The sequence below is a fragment of the Lagenorhynchus albirostris genome, chromosome 5, assembly GCF_949774975.1.
Source record: "Lagenorhynchus albirostris chromosome 5, mLagAlb1.1, whole genome shotgun sequence".
NCBI classification, from domain to species: domain Eukaryota; kingdom Metazoa; phylum Chordata; class Mammalia; order Artiodactyla; family Delphinidae; genus Lagenorhynchus; species Lagenorhynchus albirostris.
Window position 1 is genome coordinate 27865327 of NC_083099.1, and position 24894 is coordinate 27890220.

The following is a 24894-nucleotide window of genomic DNA, read 5'->3' on the forward strand; positions in this document are numbered from 1 at the left end:
GGGTGACCCTTATGACACATGCATGATGACAGCAAGGTGAGGAGAGCTGTGGCCTGCTGCCGTCCATCCAAGAAAGGGGGACTATGCGTGTAATCAGATGCGTACCCACAGCGATCATACGTGTATGTGCTCATATTAGGAAACAAATAATGAAAAATACTGGAGGAGGAGGGACTAGGTGGTCGAAGCTAGACTCCTTAAAGTACAGTTTGTTTTTCACACTGGCCTTTAGAAGTGTGCAAATATTTTACATGATTGTAAAAGGAAGTTAAGGTAAAAATTAAACTCTAGAAACAGAAAGTGGAAGGAAACAAATCAATGTAAATATTCACGGCCAGTTGTCACAGACACACAGAGAGGAACTATTCCAAGTGAGTTTAAATTGTAGCCACTTGACAGTACATCCCTAGTGGGATATGCCCTAAGGACAGAATGTCTGCAGTAGCTATGATGTAGGTGACGGTGCTGTACTGAGACTGCTAGATGCACAGTGTGGGGTAAGGGCCATGCGTCACCCCTGTGTGGCCTGATGCCTCACACCTGGCTCTGATGGTAAAAATAGGCACTTTCCCCTCTCCTGAGGCCCTGACTCCCAGCCCCATGGCCAGGGCACCTTCTGCAGGGAGGCCATGCGGCTGTCCTCCTGAGGACAGCGCTGAGGGCTGGCCCCCTCCTCAGGGGACTTCCGAGCTCCCAGGACGGGCGGGGGCAGTGGGGCTGAGCACCCAAGGAAGCCCCACGTCCTGGCTCCTTCCCAGAAGACGTAAGCGTTCTTCCTGCCACCGAAGGATGGAATGGGAGCCTCCTGTCCCTGAAGGGAGAATGGGAGGCTCCTGGAGTTTCCCGGGAGCGAGTGTGACTGCCCACAGTCCCCAACACAGGCCGCACGGGGGGACCAGGATCCAGGAAGGAATGCTCCCTGGGCTTTTTCCCTCCCAAGACGGGTGACTTTGGGCAAGTCATTCAACCTTCCTGAGACTCAGTCTTTGCCCCATAAAATAGGATGCCAGGCCCTCATAGGGCGGAAGTGAGCATCGCCATCTGAGGGTGCATCTCCCTGGCCCGTCTGTCCCTCAGCTCTGGGCCCAGTGCTCTGCGGCCCGTGCGGGTACTCACGCAGGGCAGAGGGAAGCGCAGGTTGGTCAGGTCCAGCCCCTTCTTCACGGGCACAGTCACACGGTTGGGCAGCACCAGGTGGGCAGCGATGAGGTCCTCCAGCAGGCTGTCTGACACCTCACTGGGGACAGTGGGCACGCAAAGCTGTGGAGGGCGGCACCACCTCCCCCAGGCCGCCTGCCTGTCCGCCCATCCCTGGAGCTGGAACCAGGAGCAGAGCTTGGGGCCAGGTGGGCCCATCTCGGGACAGAGCAGCCCTGACCCCAGCCTGCCTGGATGGGGGGTCAGGGGGAGGATGTAGGGTGGACATTTTGACCGCCCCTCAGCCCCCACACCCCAATCCTGCTTTGTTCTCTGAGGCATCACAGCATGGTAGCCAAGAACGAGGACATGGATCCTGGGTTAGAATCTTGGCTCTGTCACCCACAAGCTGCGTGACCTTGGAAAGCTGCTGATCTCTCCAGACCTTAGTTTCCTCATCTGTAAAATGGGGATAATTATGCCTACTTCCTGGGGTTGTTATGAGGATGAGTTAATACGTGTGAAGTGCTGAGAACAGTGCTTAGTGCCCAGTAAATGCCAGGTACGTGTTCACTGTTGTAGCCCTTCTACTCCCTGACATCACCTTGAAATCCTCCTTCTTTATTGCCTGACTCTATCTCGCCAGTAGAGGGAGACAGGGGCGGTGGGCCGGCACGCAGTAGGTGCTCAGGAAATATCTTCTAAGTGAAAGAATGCATGACTGGATTCTCTGCGCCCAGGGGGCGAAGATCAGTGGGAATGTCCCCAGTGAGGGAGTGAGTGGTCGTCCCTGCAGGTGGGGACAGCTGCTGGGCCTCGCGAGCCAGCCAGGGGCTACCCTGGATGGTCCACTGTCCCTCCCTCCTGGGAGGTGTGTCCACACGGGGCTGGAGCCCTTCTCTGCTCCTCTCAGGGGCCTGAGGCTCTGAGCGCAGCACCACACTGGCCCCAGGAAGGTGGGTTGCCCAGACCAGCTCCTCCTCACTGGCCTCTGCTGTGACAGCTGCCCCCTCCCATGCCAGTGTCTGTCTCTGGGCGGGAGCCACTTGGGCTTCTCACACACACTTGGGTCGGGGAGAGAGTGGATGTGGACAAGGAGGACACGCGTGTGTACCCACACGCACTGTGCCGGCACCACACGCACCTGACTGTTCTCCCAGCGGCCTCAAGACAGAGGAGCCAGGCTCCCTATCTACTGAGGAAGAGCCCAGAGAGGCGAAGTCACTTGTCCACAGGCACACAGTGGCTGAGGGGGGGCCAGGAGGCTGGTCTGGCTGGCCTGGTTCCAGAGCCTGCACTCGCCCCTCATTAGCCCACGGGGCCTCCTCTAGGACACCTCACCTGATGGTGTCGCTCCAAACACACCAATGCTATCCCCCTGGAGGGGGCAGCTGCCCACCCCTCTCCTCGTGCAGAGAGGGAGAGGGAGGGCACAGCCATGGTGTGGTTCCCATCACTGGCTGCACGGCCCGGAGGGCCCCACCTTGGGCCTGCCTGGCGGTTTGCACAGGCACTTACCTGATTCCTGGCACATCCAGCAGGTTGGTCAGGCCTGTCCAGTTGATCTGCAGGTGCTGCAGGGGCAGAGGGAGGCTGTTAGGCTGGAAGGAACCAGAAGCCCAGGCTGAGAACCCTCTGCCAAGGGCCCGGGCCCTGCCCCCGCCCCCGCCCCCATGGAGAATTCAGCTGACTGGGGGGCGGTGCCCTCTGCGGGGGGCGAGGCGGGTGACGGCGCCTCCCAGTCCTGCTCAGGACCAGGGCTGTCAGGAGGGCTGCTTCTGCCGGGACCACAGGAGCGGCCCGAGGGCACGGCCACAGGCCAGCCTGGCATCCGAGGGCTCTGAGTTACAGCCTCCTCTCTGTGACCTCAGCCACTTCTCCAGGCTGTTTCCTGGGCTCGGGGAGAGCAGAGTCGAGCACCTCAGGCCCCCTTAGGGAGCACGTGAGATGGGGGGTCCAGGTGGGCTTCGGCAGCGTTCTTGGGCTCAAACCCAGTACCTGGGCCCAGTGGGCGAGCGCCGGCCCACAGGGAGCGGCAAGCCCGCCTCGTCCTGGGGACTCACCGGCTTTTGAAGGAAGAACATGGTCACAGCTCCCACGAAGGGCTTGTCCACCAGGAGGGGCTCCAGGATGAGCCGCAACGTGCCCTGCAGCTGGATGGCACAGAGGGCCGGGAGGGACCTCAGCCGCCCTTCCTCCCACACCTGCTCTGCTCCTTCATGCCCAAGCCATCCCCAGATGTCAGGGCCACCTGCCGCCACAGCAGGGACCACACTCGGGGAAAAGAAGCCAGCATGCAGTTTCCACCCCTTTGCCGGTTTCCAAGGGCCACAAGCTGGCCCCCACTGCCCCCCACTGCCTTGCTGCCTGGGGGCTGCAGCCTTGACCATGGCCGGGACCCAGGAGTGCTTTCCAGCTCCAGCTCAGCTCCTCTACTCCTACCATAAAATAGCTCTATCTCCTCCTTCCACCTCAGTTTCTCAGCATCGGCTCTGCACCGTTTAATAAAGAGAGCCTCTCACTTCCCAGGGCAGTCGAAGCCTCTCTGGCAGGGGGGTTTGATGAACAGAGGCAGGTGTGGGGCTGTCCTGAGCGGCGGGGTGGTGAAACCAAGCCACCACTTCCTGGCCCTATGATCTCGGACCTGGAGTCCCTTGATTGGTACTAGCCTCTGTGCTTGGTGTCAACACCCCAGCTGCAGCCTCCTCCAGCATAAGCACGCTTCCCCTGCCTTGACCCACAACCTGGAGGCAGTCACGCCGGGCTCCACCCACCTGGATCCCTTTCACACCAGCCTGTAGCTTCTGCAGCTCCACGCTGATCTCACAGTCCCCGATGTAGCTGAAAGTGGGGAGGGAGAAGGAAGGTAGAGAGGAGGGGCAGGTCCACGACTCAGGAGAGGTTGGGAGACTTGCCCAGTGCAGCCCAGCCCAAGCCCAGATGGCCAAGCCTGAGCCCTGCATCACCTGGATGTGGACTCCCTGACAGCCTCGGCTTTTCTCAGCTCTGCGCAGACACTGCCCAGACCCCCCAAGGCAGCCCCCGGGGTCCCCGCACCCAGAGGTCCCACGTGCATCCCCCCCTCTGCCCACGAGGGCAGAGACCTCTGGGCACCACTTCGCCCCACGACACCCCGCAGATGCGAAGGAGGGGGTCTGGGTGTGCACACTGCTATGCCTCTGCCCCATCTCTACCCAGGCCTCTTCCCCAGGGACACAGAGCAGCCCCGCAGCCTCCATCCACCATTCATGCAGGCTGTTGCTGGGGGTGGTGGTGAGGTGGGCACAGTAACAAGTTCTCAGAAGCCTGAGTTCAGCTGGCAACTCCTGCCATGCGATGGGCACAGGAAGCCCAGAATGGGTGCCCTTGAAAGTAGAGAGCAGAGACCCCATCAAAAGACTGAAGGAGATGCAGAGGGACAGGGTGGCCATCAAATATCTGCATGGCACAGGCAGAGGAGCTAGACGTCACAGAAATGCTGAGTGTCCCCTGGAAGGGCAGGGGGAACTCAGGGACCCCAGGGGCTCCCTGAGATGACTGGAAAGCTGGGCGCGTGGGCTAGATGACCTTGACGTGCCCCCACTATTCACACAGGATCTTGTGGCAGAGCCTTGGGGCCGGGAGGGCCCAATTGCCATTACCATCTCAACACACTTGAGACCAGCCCCCATACAGTGATGGGTGTTCTGGAGTTGCCTCCTGTCTTCCCAACATGTTCTCAGCGCCAGCCTCTGGGCTAAGGACAGGAAATACAGAGGCACTGGAAGTGAATGGCAACCTTCTGGAACCTCAGGAGTTTATCCTTGGTCCTTTAAGCACAGTTCAAATCCCACCACCTCCAGGAAGACTTCCTGGATTGAATCTCCATTCTCTCTAACTCAAGCCTATTACAAACCTCATTCAAAAGGGATGCCCCTGCCCGACACACTGAACAAGTCACTTCTGTGTCTTTGCATCCTTTAGTTTTTCTGAGGTACCACAGAGCCCAGTTCTCCTGCTGGCCTTTCACAGCCTGTGCTCGGAGCTCCCTGGGTTGCACCACAAGTCCCTACATTTTCTCATCACACTTGCTTTCTCTTGCTACATCCTCTCTGAGACAGCTGGTCTGACCCTCCAGGTGACCTGGCCTCTAAGAAAGCTCTGTTGCCCAGGCCTTGGTACCCAAAACACGCCTGGTGCCTGGTCTATGGGAGAAGCCAGGCCTGGGCTGAGGGCTCAGACAGTAGTGGCTCCCCTGGGACCATCCGTTCTCTTGCCACTCCTCCCCGTCCCAGCAGGGACCTTGTGCTCCAGCCCAGGGGGATGAAGGGGCATATGTGCTGTGAGGGGCTTTCACACCCCAAATGAGTGTTTCCCTGCGACTCCATCTTCAACCTGGCTCTTCCCACAGTGTTCTCCCGCCCTCCACACCTGGCCCCAGGGGCACGAGGGCTCACCAGATCTTCAGGTCCAGGACCACCTGTCTCCGGTTGCACTTGTTAGTGTGCACCTTGATGCCGTTGATCCTGGGGCACTGGAAGAGATGCCAGAGGACTGGGTCAGCAGGGGTCTTGCAGGCAGGGGGCAGGGGTTGGGGTGCTGCTGGCTCCCTGCCCAGAGCTGGGCTTTGTCCACAACAACCAGCGTGACCACTGCACTCCCGGGATGAGGCATGAAAGCAGAAATCCACCCTGCAGTCCCTGCCCATCCTCGGCACCCTGACACCTCCCTCTCCAAACAAACAAAAATTTTTCATAATAAAATGTTGGAGAAAAAAGTTCAATCGACCACACTAGAGGAAAGATTCTATTATCCTTCTATTCTCTCCATGGAAAGTGATGCTTACAAATGCACTGTCACATGCAAAGGTTATCAAAGAGTATGGAGCCAAAAATGCAGGAACAAAAGTATTACAGGGATATCTTGAACAGTTCATTTAAATGATTATGTAACTTTTCCCAGAGTTTGTGATATGTGTGATATGTCAGCTTTTGTAAAAGTACAACTTGTTGTGATTTATTTTCTCATACGTTCTCATATTTATCCAACATTCATTTTTGACCTGGTTTTACACTTTAAGTTTAAAATTCTTTTTCTTTGCCCTGGCTGCCTCCTCCCCAAGCCGTGTGGATGAAAGGCTCTTGGTGCTGCAGCCAGGAGTCAGTGCTATGCCTCTGAGGTGGGAGAACCAACTTCAGGACACTGGTCCACAAGAGACCTCCCAGCTCCACGTAATATCAAATGGCGAAAATCTCCCAGAGATCTCCATCTCAACACCAACACCCAGCTTCACTCAACGGCCAGCAAGCTACAGTGCTGGACACCCTATGCCAAACAACTAGCAAGACAGGAACACAACCCCACCCATTAGCAGAGAGGCTGCCTAAAATTATAATAAGTCCACAGACACCCCAAAACACACCACCAGACGTGGACCTGCCCAGCAGAAAGACAAGATCCAGCCTCATCCACCAGAACACAGGCACTAGTCCCCTCCACCAGGAAGCCTACACAACCCATTGAACCAACTTTAGCCACTGGGGACAGACACCGAAAACAACGGGAACTACGAACCTGCAGCCTGCAAAAAGGAGACCCCAAACACAGTAAGATAAGCAAAATGAGAAGACAGAAAAACACACAGCAGATGAAGGAGCAAGATAAAAACCCACCAGACCTAACAAATGAAGAGGAAATAGGCAGTCTACCTGAAAGAGAATTCAGAATAATGATAGTAAAGATGATCCAAAATCTTGGAAATAGAATAGAGAAAATGCAAGAAACATTTAACAAGGACCTAGAAGAACTAAAGATGAAACAAGCAATGATGAACAACACAATAAATGAAATTAAAAATACTCTAGAAGGGATCAATAGCAGAATAAGAGAGGCAGAAGAACGGATAAGTGACCTGGAAGATAAAACAGTGGAAATAACTACTGCAGAGCAGAATAAAGAAAAAAGAATGAAAAGAACTGAGGACAGTCTCAGAGACCTCTGGGACAACATTAAACGCACCAACATTCGGATTATAGGGGTTCCAGAAGAAGAAGAGAAAAAGAAAGGGACTGAGAAAATATTTGAAGAGATTATAGTTGAAAACTTCCCTAATATGGGAAAGCAAATAGTTAATCAAGTCCAGGAAGCACAGAGAATCCCATACAGGATAAATCCAAGGAGAAACACGCCAAGACACATAATAATCAAACTGTCAAAAATTAAATACAGAGAAAACATATTAAAAGCAGCAAGGGAAAAACAACAAATAACACACAAGGGAATCCCCATAAGGTTAACAGCTGATCTTTCAGCAGAAACTCTGCAAGCCAGAAGGGACTGGCAGGACATACTGAAAGTGATGAAGGAGAAGAACCTATAACCAAGATTACCCTACCCAGCAAGGATCTCATTCAGATTTGATGGAGAAATTAAAACCTTTACAGACAAGCAAAAGCTGAGAGAGTTCAGCACCACCAAACCACCTTTACAACAAATGCTAAAGGATCTTCTCTAGGCAAGAAACACAAGAGAAGGAAAAGACCTATAATAACAAACCAAAAACAATTAAGAAAATGGGAATAGGAACATACATATCGATAATTACCTTAAATGTAAATGGATTAAATGCTCCCACCAAAAGACACAGACTGGCTGAATGGATACAAAAACAAGACCCATATATATGCTGTCTACAAGAGACCCACTTCAGACCTAGGGACACATACAGACTGAAAGTGAGGGGATGGAAAAAGATATTCCATGCAAATGGAAACCAAAAGAAAGCTGGAATAGCTATTCTCATATCAGATAAAATAGACTTTAAAATAAAGACTATTAGAAGAGACAAAGAAGGACACTACATAATGATCAAGGGATCAATCCAAGAAGAAGATATCACAATTGTAAATATCTATGACCCAACATAGGAGTACCACAATACATAAGGCAAATACTAACAGCCATAAAAGGGGAAATCGACAGTAACACAATCATAGTAGGGGACTTTAACACCCCACTTTCACCAATGGACAGATCATCCAAAATGAAAATAAATAAGGAAACACAAGCTTTAAATGATACATTAAACAAGATGCACTTAATTGATATTTATAGGACATTCCATCCAAAAACAACAGAATACACATTCTTCTCAAGTGCTCATGGAACATTCTCCAGCATAGATCATATCTTGGGTCACAAATCAAGCCTTGGTAAATTTAAGAATATTGAAATTGTATCAAGTATCTTTTCCGACCACAACACTATGAGGCTAGGTATCAATTACAGGAAGAAATCTGTAAAAAATACAAACACATGGAGGCTAAACAATACACTACTTAATAACGAAGTGATCACTGAAGAAATCAAAGAGGAAGTAAAAAACAAAACCTAGAAACAAATGACAATGGAGACACTATTACCCAAAACCTATGGGATTCAGCAAAAGCAGTTCTAAGAGGGAAGTTTATATCAATATAATCCTACCTTAAGAAACAGGAAACATCTCGAATAAACAACCTAACCTTGCACCTCAAGCAATTAGAGAAAGAAGAACAAAAAAACCCCAAAGTTAGCTGAAGGAAAGAAATCATAAAGATCAGATCAGAAATAAATGAAAAAGAAATGAAGGAAACAATAGCAAAGATCAATAAAACTAAAAGCTGGTTCTTTGAGAAGATAAACAAAATTGATAAACCATTTGCCAGACTCATCAAGAAATAAAGGGAGAGGGCTCAAATCAATAGAATTAGAAATGAAAAAGGAAAATTAACAACTGACACTGCAGAAATACAAAGGATCATGAGAGATTACTACAAGCAACTCTATGCCAATAAAATGGACAACCTGGAAGAAATGGACAAAATCATAGAAATGAACAACCTGCCAAGACTGAATCAGGAAGAAACAGAAAATATGAACAGACCAATCACAAGCACTGAAATTGAAACTATGATTAAAAATCTTCCAACAGGGCTTCTCTGGTGGTGCAGTGGTTGAGAATCTGCCTGCTAATGCAGGGGACATGGGTTTGAGCCCTGGCCTGGGAAGATCCCACATGCCACAGAGCAACTAGCCCCGTGAGCCACAATTACTGAGACTGCGCGTCTGGAGCCTGTGCTCTGCAACAAGAGAGGCCGCGATAGTGAGAGGCCCATGCACCGCAATGAAGAGTGGCCCCTGCTTGCCACAACTAGAGAAAGCCCTCGCACAGAAACGAAGACCCAACACAGCCAAAAATAAATTAAAAAAAAAAAAAAAGTAACTTTAGAAAAAAAAAATCTTCCAACAAACAAAAGCCCAGGACCAGATGGCTTCACAGGCGAATTCTTTCAAAAATTTAGAGAAGAGCTAACACCTATCTTTCTCAAACTCTTCCAAAATATAGCAGAGGGAGGAACACTCCCAAACTCATTCTACAAGACCACCATCACCCTGATACCAAAACCAGACAAGGATGTCACAAAGAAAGAAAACTATAGGCCAATATCACTGATGAACATAGATGCAAAAATCCTCAACAAAATACTAGCAAACAGAATCCAACAGCACATTAAAAAGATCATACACCATGATCAAGTGGGGTTTATTCCAGGAATGCAAGGATTCTTCAATATATGCAAATCAATCAAAGTGATACACCATATTAACAAACCGAAGGAGAAAAACCATATGGTCATCTCAATAAATGCAGAGAAAGCTTTCGACAAAATTCAACACCCATTTATGATAAAAATCCTCCAGGAAGTAGGCATAGAGGGAATTTTCGACAATATAATAAAGGCCATATATGAAAAACCCACTGCCAACATCGTCCTCAATGGTGAAAAACAAAGCATTTCCACTAAGATCAGGAACAAGACAAGGTTGCCCGCTCTCACCACTGTTATTCAACATAGTTTTGGAAGTTTTAGCCACAGCAATCAGAGAAGAAGAGGAAATAAAAGGAATCCAAATTGGAAAAGAAGAAGTAAAGCTGTCACTGTTTGCAGATGACATGATACTATACATAGAGAATCCTAAAGATGCTACCAGAAAATTACTGGAGCTAATCAATGAATCTGGTAAAGTAGCAGGATACAAAATTAATGCACAGAAATCTCTGGCATTCCTATACACTAATGATGAAAAATCTGAAAGTGAAATCAAGAAAACACTCCCATTTACCATTGCAACAAAAAGAATAAAATATCTAGGAATAAACCTACCTAAGGAGACAAAAGACCTGTATACAGAAAATTATAAGACACTGATGAAAGAAATTAAAGATGATACAAACAGATGGAGAGATATACCATGTTCTTGGATTGGAAGAATCGACATTGTGAAAATGACTCTACTACCCAAAGCAATCTACAGATTCAATGCAATCCCTATCAAACTACCACTGGCATTTTTCACAGAACTAGAACAAAAAATTTCATAATTTGTATGGAAACACAAAAGACACCGAATAGCCAAAGCAATCTTGAGAACGAAAAACGGAGCTGGAGGAATCAGGCTCCCTGACTTCAGATTATACTACAAAGCTACAGTAATCAAGACAGTATGGTACTGGCACAAAAACAGACATATAGATCAATGGAACAGGATAGAAAGCCCAGAGATAAACCCACGTACATATGGTCACCTTATCTTTGATAAAGGAGGCAGGAATGTACAGTGGAGAAAGGACAGCCTCTTCAATAAATGGTGCTGGGAAAACTGGACAGGTACATGTAAAAGTATGAGATTAGATCACTCCCTAACACCATACACAAAAATAAGATCAAAATGGATTAAAGACCTAAATGTAAGGCCAGAAACTATCAAACTCTTAGAGGAAAACATAGGCAGAACACTCTATGACATAAATCACAGCAAGATCCTTTTTGACCCACCTCCTAGAGAAATGGAAATAAAAACAAAAATAAACAAATGGGACCTAATGAAACTTCAAAGCTTTTGCACAGCAAAGGAAACCATAAACAAGACGAAAAGACAACCCTCAGAATGGGAGAAAATATTTGCAAATGAAGCAACTGACAAAGGATTAATCTCCAAAATTTACAAGCAGCTCATGCAGCTCAATAACAAAAAAACAAACAACCCAATCCAAAAATGGGCAGAAGACCTAAATAGACATTTCTCCAAAGAAGATATACAGATTGCCAGCAAACACATGAAAGAATGCTCAACATCATTAATCATTAGAGAAATGCAAATCAAAACTACACTGAGATATCATCTCACACCAGTCAGAATGGCCATCATCAAAAAATCTACAAACAATAAATGCTGGAGAGGGTGTGGAGAAAAGGGAACACTCTTGCACTGCTGATGGGAATGTGAATTGGTACAGCCACTATGGAGAACAGTATGGAGGTTCCTTAGAAAACTACAAATAGAACTACCATATGACCCAGCAATCCCACTACTGGGCATATACCCTGAGAAAACCATAATTCAAAAAGAGTCATGTACCAAAATGTTCATTGCAGCTCTATTTACAATAGCCAGGAGATGGAAACAACCTAAGTGTCCATCATCAGATGAATGGATAAAGATGTGGCACATATATACAATGGAATATTACTCAGCCATAAAAAGAAACGAAATTGAGCTATTTGCAATGAGGTGGATGGACCTAGAGTCTGTCATACAGAGTGAAGTAAGTCAGAAAGAGAAAGACAAATACCGTATGCTAACACATATATATGGAATCTAAGAAAAAAAAATGTCATGAAGTACCTAGGGGTAAGACGGGAATAAAGACACAGACCTACTTGAGAATGGACTTGAGGATATGGGGAGGGGCAAGGGTAAGCTGTGACAAAGCTAGAGAGAGGCATGGACACATATACACTACCAAACGTTAAATAGATAGCTAGTGGGAAGCAGCCGCATAGCACAGGGAGATCAGCTCGGTGCTTTGTGACCGCCTAGAGGGTTGGGATAGGGCGGGTGGGAGGGAGGGAGACACAAGAGGGAAGAGATATGAGAACATATGTATATGTATAACTGATTCACTTCGTTATAAAGCAGAAACTAACACACCATTGTAAAGCAATTATACTCCAATAAAGATGTAAAAAAAATTCTTTTCCTTTAAGAGGGCCCCCAGAATTGTAGAAGCTTTAGGCCACACAGCACCTGGCTTGATGTAGAAGACCCAGAAAAACCAGCAGAAGCCTCGGGAGGAGGAAGGGGCCTGTCACCGACCTGCCCCAGCCTGAAGTCTGCTCCTGGGCTGGGGGCTGGTTTGCAGGCACCTGTGGAAGCTCAGCCAGCCCCAAGACCCCCATCTGCAGAGACCAGCCCTGGAGAAGGCTGCCTACCTGGAGGCCTCGCCACAGAGAGGAGGAGTTACCACTGTGAGCGTTTCCTCTGTGCCAGGCAGGGCGGCCCTGGCTCAGGGCTCACAGTGAGCGTGGGGCGTCAGGCTGGTCAGGTGCCCCACGTGGAGCACTGCTCACCCACCCACGCAGAGTGGCCCTGACGCCAGGCCTGTTAGTCATGCTTCACAACCACCCTTAGAAGTGATTCCTTTCTTTTTACAGATGAGGAAACTGGAGCTCAGAGAGGTTAAGTCACTGGCCCAAGGTCATCACAGCAGTGAGCAGAGCTGGGCATGGACGTGGGAATCAGAGGAAGCAGGAAACACTCATGGGCGTGAAGGGAGTGGGTGTAGTGAGCGCACTGAGCCTGGCCAAGCCCAGGAAGCTCACGTGAGGAAGGCCTCTGTGATGCCCCCGCCTTCCCCCGCAGTGGAGAGGAGAGGGATGGGAGAGCTAAGAGGTGTGGGAGGAGCCAGAACACGAAGGGCTTTGAATGCAGGGCCAGAAGCCAGCTATTTCTCCTGTGGGGCTGGGGCATCTGGTCAACTTGCAGGTGCCCCCCCCCCCACCGCCCCCCCACCCCCGCCAGGTTTTCGTGACAGGGTGAAAATCATCTCTCAGGATTAGCCACTCCTAGTGAGATGGGAGATGGATGGGTCCCTGGCTGGACAGCTGGTGTTTGTCAAGAGGAGTCAATTTGAAGCTTTGTTTTTCCCCAGATGCTCCAAGGACAAAGTTGGTGGCAAGAGCTGAGCTCTGCTGAAGTAAAGAGATAAGATGACCAGTCCTGAGGTCAAGGAAAACGTCTCTGTCTTCACATGCGCAGGAAGGGTCCTTGGGGGTCAAAAAGGGAGGGGGCGCCCCCCTATAATAAGTGTGGACATGCACCCACAGTCCTCTGCAGTGGGATCCATCTTAGCAAAAAGTTGCGCACGCATCTTGGGGAGGGTCCTAGGACCAGTCAGATGTGGGAAAAGAAATGAGACCATTGGCCAAATGTAAACGAAGACCCGGAAGAACTGCCCTACATAAGACGATTTAACGGCCTCTACGGCCCTCCTCCTCATTAGGGAGGATGCCCACCGCCTTTCTCTCTGGGTGTGTATTTCTGCCTCGATTCTGCCTTAAACAATTTCTCTGCGTGTTCTCTCACATGTTATGCTGTGTCTCTGATAATAAACTTTGTACCTGTTTTTACAGCTTTTGCCTCCTTGAAACATTCTTGCTTTCAAATGGGGGCAAGTGTCAGGGCCACTTTGCTTCTAGCCTATAGCCCCCGGTGGTCTAGCGGTTAGGATTCCTGGTTTTCATCCAGGCTCCCCAGGTCCAATTCCTGGGTAGGGAACTAAGATCTCGCTTCAGGACCGCTCACTGCGGTCTCTCTGACATCACTAGGCCTGCCTGCTTCCGCCACCAGCAAGGGCCCGCTGTCCCACCGGCATCACCACCCAACAAGCAGCCTGGCCGGGCAGGCTCTGCTATGAACACAGCGGTCCGCAAGCTTCCTACCTCTTTGCCTGCTGAGTTCTTCAAACGCCAACTCAGACATCACCCCTCCCAGAAATCCTCCCTGACTACCACACTCCCACACCCCGCCACTGCTGAAGCCACGGGTTCCTCCATGTCGTGCATGCACTGCCATGGGGGTGTCCGTCACCCACCAATTTGTACGTCTGTCTCCACGACAGGACAGGGACCTTCCTGAAGGCAGGGGCACAGCCACACCATCTCTGTCTACAGTGCCTTGCACACGGCCGTGCTCAGGAAGCCATACGTGAGTGAAACAGGGAAAGAACAAATGAGCCAACAGATGCTGGGACGAGCGAGTCCTGGCAGAGCCTGAGTGGCTTCAGCCAGAACCTTCAGGGCTCAGGTAAGCCTGATCTGCCGCCACTCGGGAGGCCAGCGGGGCACACACCCCGGGGCTGGCCAACAGCTCTCATCAGGCTGGCCTGCCCTCTGCATCTGCTTCTTCTGGAGCTGACCAGATACCAGTGCCTCTGATTTGCGGGGTGATGGAGCTCACAGCGGCTCTGCCCGGGGTATGCATTTTCTGATGATCAAAATAACACTTTTACATCAGTGGGGCACTGAGGGGCAGAAAGAGTGGGGCAAGAGGCTGGAATAGGAAATGCAGCCTAGAATAGGGACATGACATTAGGTGTGTTCAACACACACACTTTTATCCTGGGTCACCAAGTATCTTCACAGAACTAGCCTAGGCTTATAACACGGATAGCCAGCATCAACAAATAGGTAGAGAATTAGTCACTGCTTTGAGGCACTGACTACCCCACTCCACCGTGGTGAGTTCTCCCCAGCTGATGCTGAGGCTAGGAAGCGTGACTTGTACGTCTTTGTGTCAGGCTGGCTTCCACCACCACATGGCATGTTCTCTAAATTTTGCTTAAGAAGGGTGGAATTATTTCCCACCTCTCCTGTACCTTTTCTCTGAGCCAGGCTTCCCCGGAACCTGTAGAGATGGTGGTGATGGGACTAGGGACTGAGGGGTTTAGCCTGAGGCCGAGAGGCTGGGAAGTGCAGGTGGGGAATGGGCCCCCTGTGAGTGACCCCTGGCAGGGGCTGGAGAAAAGCCTGCACCGTAGGTCCGGCTGCCCTGCCCGAGACAGCACTGACCTTCTGTCCAAAGTAGAGCTTGGAGAAGGTGAAGGTCCTCAGGTGCACGTTCTTCTCCCGGATCTTGGGCTCGAGTTTCTCCCGGAACTTGTTTTCTATGATCATGCTTAGGTAGGGCCAGATGTGGGAGATGACCTGGGAGGACAGGAAGGGGCCTTTGGTGGTCAGGTCTGTGCCCCCTGCCCCAGACCCATGGCTGCTCAGGGGTGGCCCTTATGCTGCAGCACCCATCTGCCTGCCTGACCCCCCTATCCCATCTACCCACCTATCCGTCCATCTGTCCATCAGACATCGGATAACTACAGCTGTGGTTCTCACTCTTACAGTTAGATCCCAAGATTTGCTGTCATTTCGCAGCCCACCATGAAATAGTCACCCACTAAACTTAATATGATGAGGCCCTTTAGTTCTGTGCTAAAACATAAGCTACCTGAACAACACTGTGGTGTAAACAAGAAGTAGCACGTGCCAGAGGTTTAAGAAGAAAAGAAAAGAAAAAAAAAGCCACAGAAGAGAAATTTAAGTTGTTTCCTGTGGATTTAAATTTTTTTCTAGCAATTGGGGAAGGCTGCCTGTAGCTGAGTTCTGCAGCAGGACGACTCATGGTGCTGGGAACCAAGTGTAGGACCTGGGGAGAGGGAAGGTGGTGGAGAGATGGAACCTGGTGGCAGAAGATGGTGAGCAGAGAGGGGTAAGGAGCGGGGACAGGGAGTTGGTGGCGGGGGAGAGCAGCCCATATGTTCTGTTTGGGGCAAAGGCCTCTTCCATCTCTGGGACTTGGGCCTTAGTTTAAAGATGCAGCTCCTCCTTTACAAACCCTAATCAGAGGAGCCTAAAGGAAGTGCGGTTTCTGGGTTTAACACCCCTATCCCTCTCAGGCCTCGATGAGCCAGGCATTGTGGTGTTTTAATTACCTCATTAATACTCACAACAACCCCACGAGGCAGGGACCATCATTATTCCCATCGCACAAAGGAGGGGACCAACTCTGAGACGTTAGGCAACATGCTCGAGGTTGCACAGCCAGTGCCGCCAGATCCGGGCTGGGAACCAGGCGAAACCCTGGTTCCCTGATCACCAGGATGCTTCAGTGATCAGGAGCTGCTGTCAACTCCCGAATCACTGCCTTCCTCTCCCCAGGATGCGCTGATCTCGGCCTGGTGGGCCTGCATTTTGCTCTGTGCTTCTCTGTACTTTTAAGTTTTCTGCTGTGGCCATGCATTAATTTCACAATAAAAAATAGTTTCTTTTTAGAAAAGAAAGTCATTGGTGATGAGAAGAACCCGGAGGGTGGGAAGAGCAAGCGACAGGCAGAAGGCTCCCACCCCAGCGACTAAGGGCCATCTCTACTCCTCCCCGGGCAGGGCTCCCACCAGGACCGCCTTGTCCACGCACTGCCGCCCCGTCCAGGCTTCGGGTGACTCAGCCAGGGCTGCAAGGGAGGACGAAGCCTGGAGTGAGGCTGGTGCCCCCAGGCCCACCCTGGCCTTACCTTGTTGGCCCACTCGACCCGCTCCACGTCCGGGAAGTGGATCTAGGGAACAGAAGCCCCGAGGGGAAGTTAGACTTGAGACCTGCCCGCCCTGCGGAACCAGGCGGGTTCCCACTCCCAAGCACAGAGCTGCACTGACCTACCCTGGAAACTGGAAGCTGGCCTGCCCTCAAGGAGTGCAGCAGGCGGCCAGGCGGGGGGACAACCAGCCCGAAGGCGCCCACGTGCAGCCTGACACTGACCTGACCTTGGCCGCCAGCTCCTGGCTCAGGAGGCACAGAGGGGCAGTTCTGCCGCGACCCTCCGCCCTCCCCTCGTCCCTAGCCCACCTTCCCAGTGGAAGCGCAGAACCCCAACCCGGGCCTTCCCCAGGGTGACACCCGAGTTTGCTTCTTGCAGATTCTGTCCCCCTTATTCCCTTTAATGACACAAGTAATCATAGCCCCTGTAGAAAAAATTAGCAAATACAGCTAAACGAAAGGGAAAAGCTTTTATGAGAGAACGCCGCCCGGTGATAGCTGTCATTACCAGGTTGATGCGTTTCCTTCCAGTCTTTTCCAGAAACAAGTATGTGCAGTTTTCACAGAAATTGAGGTCACAGTGCTTTTTTGCAGGCTGCTTTTTTCACTTAATATATTGTGATTGTGCTGACTCCAGAGGTAACTGGTGCCAATATAAAAGGCCAAAAAGGGCACCGTGTTGTTTCCAGGGGCAACTGGGGAGTGGACGTGCCCCTCCTTGGCTCTCGGCCCCCCCCAAGCCCCCCTGTCCCCGGCAGGGAGGCCCCTGGGCCAGATCCTATGGTCACAGCACAGCTCCCTCCAGGGCCTGCTGGGTGAGTCCCGCCACATCCCTTGGGTGGGGGGGGGGGTCTCTGAGGGGAATTGACAATCCTGTCGCCTAACCATCGCGTAACCTGATTCTGAGGGTGCTGAACCCCCTCCCCACAAGTCTCAGTCTCGGAATATGTCTGCTGAATGCACTACCCACCCCTCACGAGGGCCGCCCCTGCACCACCACCAGGGTTTTCTGGGATGGACAGCGTAAGAGTGTATGGGTGCCTGGCACAGAACACGGATCAGTAAAACGGAAGGGACGGCCATCACTATCACCGTGCCGCAAGTCCCCGGAGGACGAGGCCAACTCCGGATCAGATCCACGGTGGGCCTGGGACCTCCGAAGGTGGAGAAAGGGCCTGCCCTTCCCACCTGGGGGCTCGGAACGCGCACTGTCCAGGGACTGAGTAAATGCGTCCATGCAGTTCACACACCTGGTGCAGTCCTGCCAAGTGCCAGGCCCTGAGCTAGTTCCGGCGATGCCCCGAGGGCCCAAACGCAGACCTAGGCCTAGGCCACTCGCCCAGGAGGAGACGGAGAGAGATTTCATTCTCTCAGGAGCAGTTTTTAACAGCCTTGACAGTTCAGGGGAGCTCAGTGCTTCTGAGACTCCTGGGACATCACGCCATTCGCCCAGCCTCAGTTTCCCCACCTCTGGGCAGTGTGGCCCATACCAACTTGGAGAAGTGTCTAATATTCCCAGGTGCTGCCAGAAAAATACTGCCTGGTTCCCAGAAGGGGAGCCAGCCCAGCCCAGGAACAGAAGGGAAGCATCGGGGGAGCAGGGGGCCAGTTCACCACACATGCACTGCAGCTGCCCTGGGTCAGGTCCCAAGCTGGGTTCCAGCCAAGTGTAGGGTGAGACCCTTCCATTTCTCCCTATTACACTCACTGCCCAGCACTGAAGTAAAAACTCCTGCACGTGGGTCTGAAACAGACCTCTTTCTCCATGGTGATTGCTCCATTCACCACCCTCTTAGACTTCCCTTCTTCCAGGCAGCCTTTCCAGGTCGCTCAAGCTGGGGCTAGGTGTCCCTAGTATGTGTTGCTGCTTCTTCATCACAGCTTTCAACACACCTTATGAGAGCCGCTTGATCTTCCGCCTGCCTCCTTACCAGACCACAGGCTCTGGTGGGCTGACTCAGCCGTGCTTCCTGTTAGCACCTGTCCCTGGTGTATGAATGTCTTAATAACTATTTGTGGAATGAATGAATGTATGAATGAATGAATGCAAGGTCTTGTCCTCAAGGAGTGCTCAGGTTGGTGAAGGAAGCATGCAATTAACAGGCTATTCCAGTACAGGATCAGCACCAAGGCAGGGGGAGGGGCACCGCCACAAAGGGGAGAGTTTGCCTACAGTGGGGCTGTCACTGGTGCCTCTGCTCCTCTTGTGCCCAAGCCTACTGGCTGGACCCCTCACACCCTTCCTGCTGTCCCAACACTGCACTTCCCATCCCGTCCCCATACACCCTATGTGCGTACCCCTTCCAACATCCTGCACCCCTGTGCATGTGATTCTCACCCCGGGAAGCTGAGAAGCTCTGATCTGCTGAACCCTGGAAAGGTGATCCAGCTTTTGCCCACACTTGGGATCTAGTCAGACGAAGATTCCTGCACTGCCTCACGCCTACTGAATCAGTAGGCGTGGGCCTTCCAATTTATTTTTAACAAGTTCCTGGCGTGATCCAGAAGTTCAGTCAGGGTTGATGGGAGGCACCGATGACCTGCCCAACCCTGCATCAGAGTGACCCACACTCACCCTGACACTGAGGACAGCAATGGAAAGCCCAGGGCCCACTCCGAGGACGTTGTCATGGTCTCTCCTGGCCACCCATGCCTGTATTTGAGGCTCCTGTCTAAAAGATTCCCCCAGAGAGTGAGTCTGAACCCCTGACCAGACCAGCGATTCAGACAAAGAAAATAAGAGACCATCAAGACAGCTTATTCTGCCTTAGGCACCTGTAGGGCCTCCCTAGGTCCGAATCTCAGCCATGTCATCCCTCCCCAGGGAGCCAACACAAGGGCCGGGCCACCTTCTTCGTGGCTGCCCCTGAGTAAGTTCTGGACCAGGGATGGAAATGAGACAGGCTGACATGGGGCAGCTGCTTACACCATGCTTCCTCAGTTCCATGAAGACAAATGAGTCTGTTCTCCCATTATAATCTGGACCTTTCCCTACTCCAAATTCTCAAAGTTATTCTACTTTTTTTTTTTTTTTTTTTGTGGTACACGGGCCTCTCACTGTTGTGGCCTCTCCCGCTGCGGAGCACAGGCTCCGGACGCGCAGGCTCAGCGGCCATGGCTCACGGGACCAGCCGCTCCGCGGCATGTGGGATCTTCCCAGACCCGGCCACGAACCCGTGTCCCCTGCATCGGCAGGCGGACTCTCAACCACTGCGCCACCAGGGAAGCCCGTATTCTATGTTTTTATCTACTGGTTTTGTGTTTTAGCTTTCGCATTTAAAATCTGTCTGGAATTTTTTTTATAGCAGATGAGATAGGCGTATAATTTCTCGCCACACTCTCACTAAGGCAATTTTTTTAACATCTTTATTTGAGTATAATTGCTTTACAATTTTGTGTTAGTTTCTGCTGTATAACAAAGTGAATCAGCTATATATATACATATATCCCCATATCTCCTCCCTGTTGCATCTCCCTCCCACCCACCCTATCCCACCCCTCTACGTGGTCACAAAGCACCGAGCTGATCTCCCTGTGCTATGTGGCTGCTTCCCACAAGCTCTCTATTTTACATTTGGTAGTGTATATATGTCCATGCCACTCTCTCACTTCGTCCCAGCTTACCCTTCCCCCTCCCTGTGTCCTCAAGTCCATTCTCTATGTCTGCGTCTTTATTCCTGTCCTGCCCCTAGGTTCTTCAGAACCTTTTTTTTTTTTTTTTTAGATTCCATATATATGTGTTAGCATACAGTATTTGTTTTTCTCTTTCTGACTTACTTCACTTTGTATGACAGACTCCAGGTCCATCTACCTCACTACAAATAACTCAATTTCGTTTCTTTTTATGGCTGAGTAATATTCCACTGTATATATGTGCCACATCTTCTTTATCCATTCATCTGTTGATGGACACTTAGGTTGCTTCCATGTCCTGGCTATTGTAAATAGAGCTGCAATGAACATTGTGGTACATGACTCTTTTTGAATTATGGTTTTCTCAGGGTATATGCCCAGTAGTGGGATTCTGGGTCGTATGGTAGTTTTATTTTCACTAAGACAATTTTATAATAACATACAAAAAAGGAAGGAAGGGAGGGAGGGAGGGAGGAAAAGAAAGAAGCCCATGTTTCCTCCGAACTAGTGAAGCTACTTCCCTCACACATCAGCTTCCCATGTGTACTTTGGTGTGTTTCAGGACTTGGCATTGACCTCCATGGTCTGTTTGCCTGTTTCTGCATCAGTACCACACTCTTTTAATCTCTATGGCTTCACAATATGATCTGGGTAGGGTGATTCCCCTCCTTTTGCTTTTCTTTTTCAAACTGATTTAGATAATAGTAGGTATTTATACTTCCATGTGAATTTTAGAATCATCTTGTCAGTCTCCCTGCCAAAATCCTCCTGAGATTTTGATTGTTGTATTCCTGAATATATAGATTAATTTGTGGGAGGACTGATCTCTTTACTACATTTTGCATCCATGAACAGAATATTTCCCTTTATTTATTCACATTTGATTGTATTCACATTTAGGATCATAACTTTTTTTCTACCAAAGTCCTGTACATTTTTTGTTACTTTGTGGGTTTTATAGTTATTAAAAATGGTATTTCATTTTCTGGGCAACTTTTGTTGAAAGTTGTTACTAGTTCTAATTGTTTGTTAATTCTCATAGGTAACTTACAAACATTTATAATCTCCAAATAATAACAATTTTTTTCTTTCCGCTCCCCATCCTTATCCTTACTTGCTTCTCTTGGCCAGTCCTCTGGTACTACACAGGCACACTGGTGATAGCAAGCAGCTCTGTCTGGTTCCTGATCACAAAAGAAAGTTTCTCCAGGGCTTCCCTGGTGGCGCAGTGGTTGAGAGTCCGCCTGCCAATGCAGGGGACACGGGTTCATGCCCCGGTCTGGAAGATCCCACATGCTGCGGAGTGGCTGGGCCCGTGAGCCGTGGCCGCTGAGTCTGCGTGTCCGGAGCCTGTGCTCCGCAACGGGAGAGGCCACAACAGTGAGAGGCCCGCGTACCGCAAAAAAAAAAAAAAAAAAAAAGTTTCTCCATTAAGCACAATTTTTGCTATAGATTTTGGAGGACAGCCTCTATCAGACTGAGGAAGTTCTTTTCAATTCCTAAATTTCCAAGAGCTCTCATTATAAATGGGTATTGAACTATATTCAATAGTTTCTCATATCTATTGAGATAATCATGTTATTTTTTTTCCTTTCATCCATTAATGTGGTCAACTTAACTGATATTTCTTTCTAAAACAGGACCATCACTAGTTCCTGGGATAAACCCTACTTGAAATATTTAGCTGGCCTGATATTTCATTTAGGCTTTATACACTAATGATCCAGAGTGATACCTACAGCTTTTGCTCTTGTACAATTCCTATCTGGTTTTGGTATAAAGATTTTATGATAAATTGTGGGACAGCTGTCCTTATCCTCCTATTTTCTGAAACAACTTGTAAATATAGGAATTATCTGATCGATGGAATTTAGCATATCTTACCTCTGAAACCATCTTAGCCTGAGACTTTTGTGGGTGGTAAATTACCATGTCTCTCTGTAGAGGTTAACGGTGTATTCAAGGTCTACTGATCTTAGTCTGGTAATCTTGGCATTTATATTTTTCTAGAAATGTGTCTAGTTCATCCAGGTTTTCATGTGTCTTGATATATAGTCATTTACAATATTTTACTCTTTTAATCTGTTATATCTGTAGTTATTTCTGCCTTTTTTCATTCTATATTTTATTTTCTATTTTTTTCATGATCAAGCTTGACAAAGTTTTGTCTATTATATTAATCTTTTGAGAGAATGAACTTCAGTTGTTAATAATTTTCTTTCCCCTTTACCTTTATTTTAAAAAATTTTTGTTCATTTTCATCCCTATATTTATCATTTCCCTTACAATTTTTAACAGTTTTTTCATCATTATTCATCATTATTCAGCTCTCAGTTTTTGTAATTTCCATTATGACTTCCTCTTAAACAATAATTTTTTAAAATAGTAATATTTTAAAATATCTAGATGCACGAGATATCTATACCTATTTTTGTTTCCTAAGTTAACTTCTTTATGATCTGAACAGTCTGTAGGGTGGCAATTCACTGGAATATAGTGATAATTCCTTGGTGGCCTGGTACATGATTAATTTCTAGGGTTGTTCCATGTATGATCAAGTTATTAATCATTTCCTTTTAATAGTCTTTCTCCTTGCTTACTTTTTGTCTACTTGATTTTCCATGTTCAAAGAGGAATATATGAAAATTTTCAAGCCAAAATGCTGATTTATCTACTTCTCTATGCAGTTCTGTTAGCTGTTGGTTTATATTTCAGGTTTATATTATGCAGTACATATATGGCTATGATGATTATATCTTAATTATGGCTCCCTTTATGAGCATATAACATCTTTCTTTGTCTTAAAGATATATCCGAGTTACAGTCTATCTTGTCTAAGATGAAAATTGCTACTACAGCTTTCTTTTGCTTCAAAGTTACCCAGTTGTATTTTTTTCATCCTATTTTCAGCCTTTTTGAGTTCATGTTATTTAATACTCATCTTAATCCTTTATTAGACCCATTTTCCAGATAAGGAAACTGAGGCTGAGAGGTTACTTAGAATCACCAGCTGTGGAGTGCTACAGCTGTGACCCAGATCTACGTCTGTCTGTGCTTTTCCACTCCACCACTCACTCCTCTTAAGAAAACATTACATACCACTGTTCTCCTCTCTTACAGAAAGTCTAATTGGACAGAGGACTGCCCTCATGGGACCTGAGCCTTCACCGGTAGGCCATGCTTTCTAGCTAAGGGTTCCACAGACACTTTCATTTGATCCTCCTCATGCTGTATAAAGTGAACAGCAAAGATGCAATTATCCCTGTTTTACATATGAGGAGAGGCTCAGAGACTAGTACTTGCCAAGATCAGTCAGGTGACCAGAACTCAGATTTTCTCACCTGAGCCCAGCCTTCAAATCTTTCTCTCATCTGTTTCCCCTCCCCTTAAGCCATCTGAAATATCAACATTTGAAGTCCATTTCTCAGTGTTTTTCTAACCTATCCCTTTTGCATTTAAAATTCCATCGCTTTAAACCTCAGTTTTCTCAACCACAAGATGGGTACAATACTACCAACTTCACAAAGTTCCTGAGAAAACTAAATAAAACAATGCATGTAAGGAGCTCAGTACCCTTCCTGACTCAGAGTAAATGCTCCAGAAATGGTGATTCTTGATGGAAGTCGTACAGACCTCAGAGGTACGAACACTGACACTTCTGACCTCAGGTACATGCCAAGAACAAGATCACATGGGCTGTGTGTCCAGTTCTGTCTGACCCAAAGCCTGGCAAATTCCCTGGGTCTCCTAGTGCCTGCTGCTCTGCACTTTGGGAGACCACTGAGAAGGCGGAACAGAAGATGAGAAGAGGACAACACAGCGCAAGTGGTTGAGGTGGAGGGGGAAGGACCACGTAGATTCTTGTTTCTCTGGCCTCCGCTGATTGGCTGAGAGATCTGTGCCCCCAGATCATGAGTCACAGATAGCCTGGGCCCAATGCCTGCGAGGCTCCACGGGAAACTCTGCCCAATGCAGGAGCTCCACAGTGAGGTGGGGCAAAGCAGCCCGGTCAGAGCCTCTGTGTGACTTTCCCTCGCCAGGTAAACAAAGGGAAGGCAGAAAAAGATGCCACATGGCTCACTGTCAGACTGAGTCCTAAAGTCACTTTTGTACCAATTCCCATGAGGCTGGGGGTAGCCGGGAGTCCTTGGGACCAGCTAGGAAGAGAGACACTCAAACCACCAGGCAACGCAAAGGGCTAGACTCTTGAGTTTGAGCGATTCTCAAACTTTTCTGTATAAAAACACCACCTGGAGAGCTGGTGAAAATGTGGATTCTTGGGCTTCCCTGGTGGTGCAGTGGTTGAGAGTCCGCCTGCCTGTGCGGGGGACGCGGGTTCGTGCCCCGGTCCGGGAAGATCCCACATGCCGCGGAGCGGCTGGGCCCGTGAGCCATGGCCGCTGAGCCTGCGCGTCCGGAGCCTGTGCTCCGCAACGGGAGAGGCCACAACAGTGAGAGGCCCGTGTACCGCAAAAAAAAAAAAAAAAAAAAAAAATGTGGATTCTTGGTCGGGGCCTGGAAACTTGCATCTTTAACAAGTTCGCCAGCTTGCCCTGATCCTGGCGGTGGAGGATGTGGAAGCATGAGCACACAGGGCCCCCCAGGCTAGAGGACCTGTTCCAGCCCTGGAACTAGGTGGCTTTTCTGCTCCCTGGGGTTCCTGACCAAGGCTAGAGAGTCA

At 49.2% G+C, this 24894-nt stretch overlaps 1 protein-coding gene across 6 annotated transcripts in view; it reads right to left on the minus strand.

Annotated features, from left to right (window-relative positions):
* The window catches only part of ESYT3 (extended synaptotagmin 3), a 56812-nt gene that overhangs the window by 20337 nt on the left and 11581 nt on the right, over nucleotides 1-24894 (minus strand). For all 6 annotated transcript variants that reach the window (XR_009540654.1, XR_009540653.1, XM_060149761.1 and 3 more), the window contains exons 2-8: nucleotides 16561-16602; nucleotides 15069-15203; nucleotides 5574-5650; nucleotides 3912-3978; nucleotides 3201-3290; nucleotides 2656-2711; nucleotides 1117-1237 (exon numbers count right to left, since the gene is read on the minus strand). Coding sequence is in view for 4 of the 6 variants with exons in the window: in XM_060149761.1 (XP_060005744.1) it covers nucleotides 1117-1237; nucleotides 2656-2711; nucleotides 3201-3290; nucleotides 3912-3978; nucleotides 5574-5650; nucleotides 15069-15203; nucleotides 16561-16602 (588 nt within the window). In the remaining 2 variants the exon portion in view is untranslated. The remainder of the gene's footprint in view (nucleotides 1-1116; nucleotides 1238-2655; nucleotides 2712-3200; nucleotides 3291-3911; nucleotides 3979-5573; nucleotides 5651-15068; nucleotides 15204-16560; nucleotides 16603-24894) is intronic.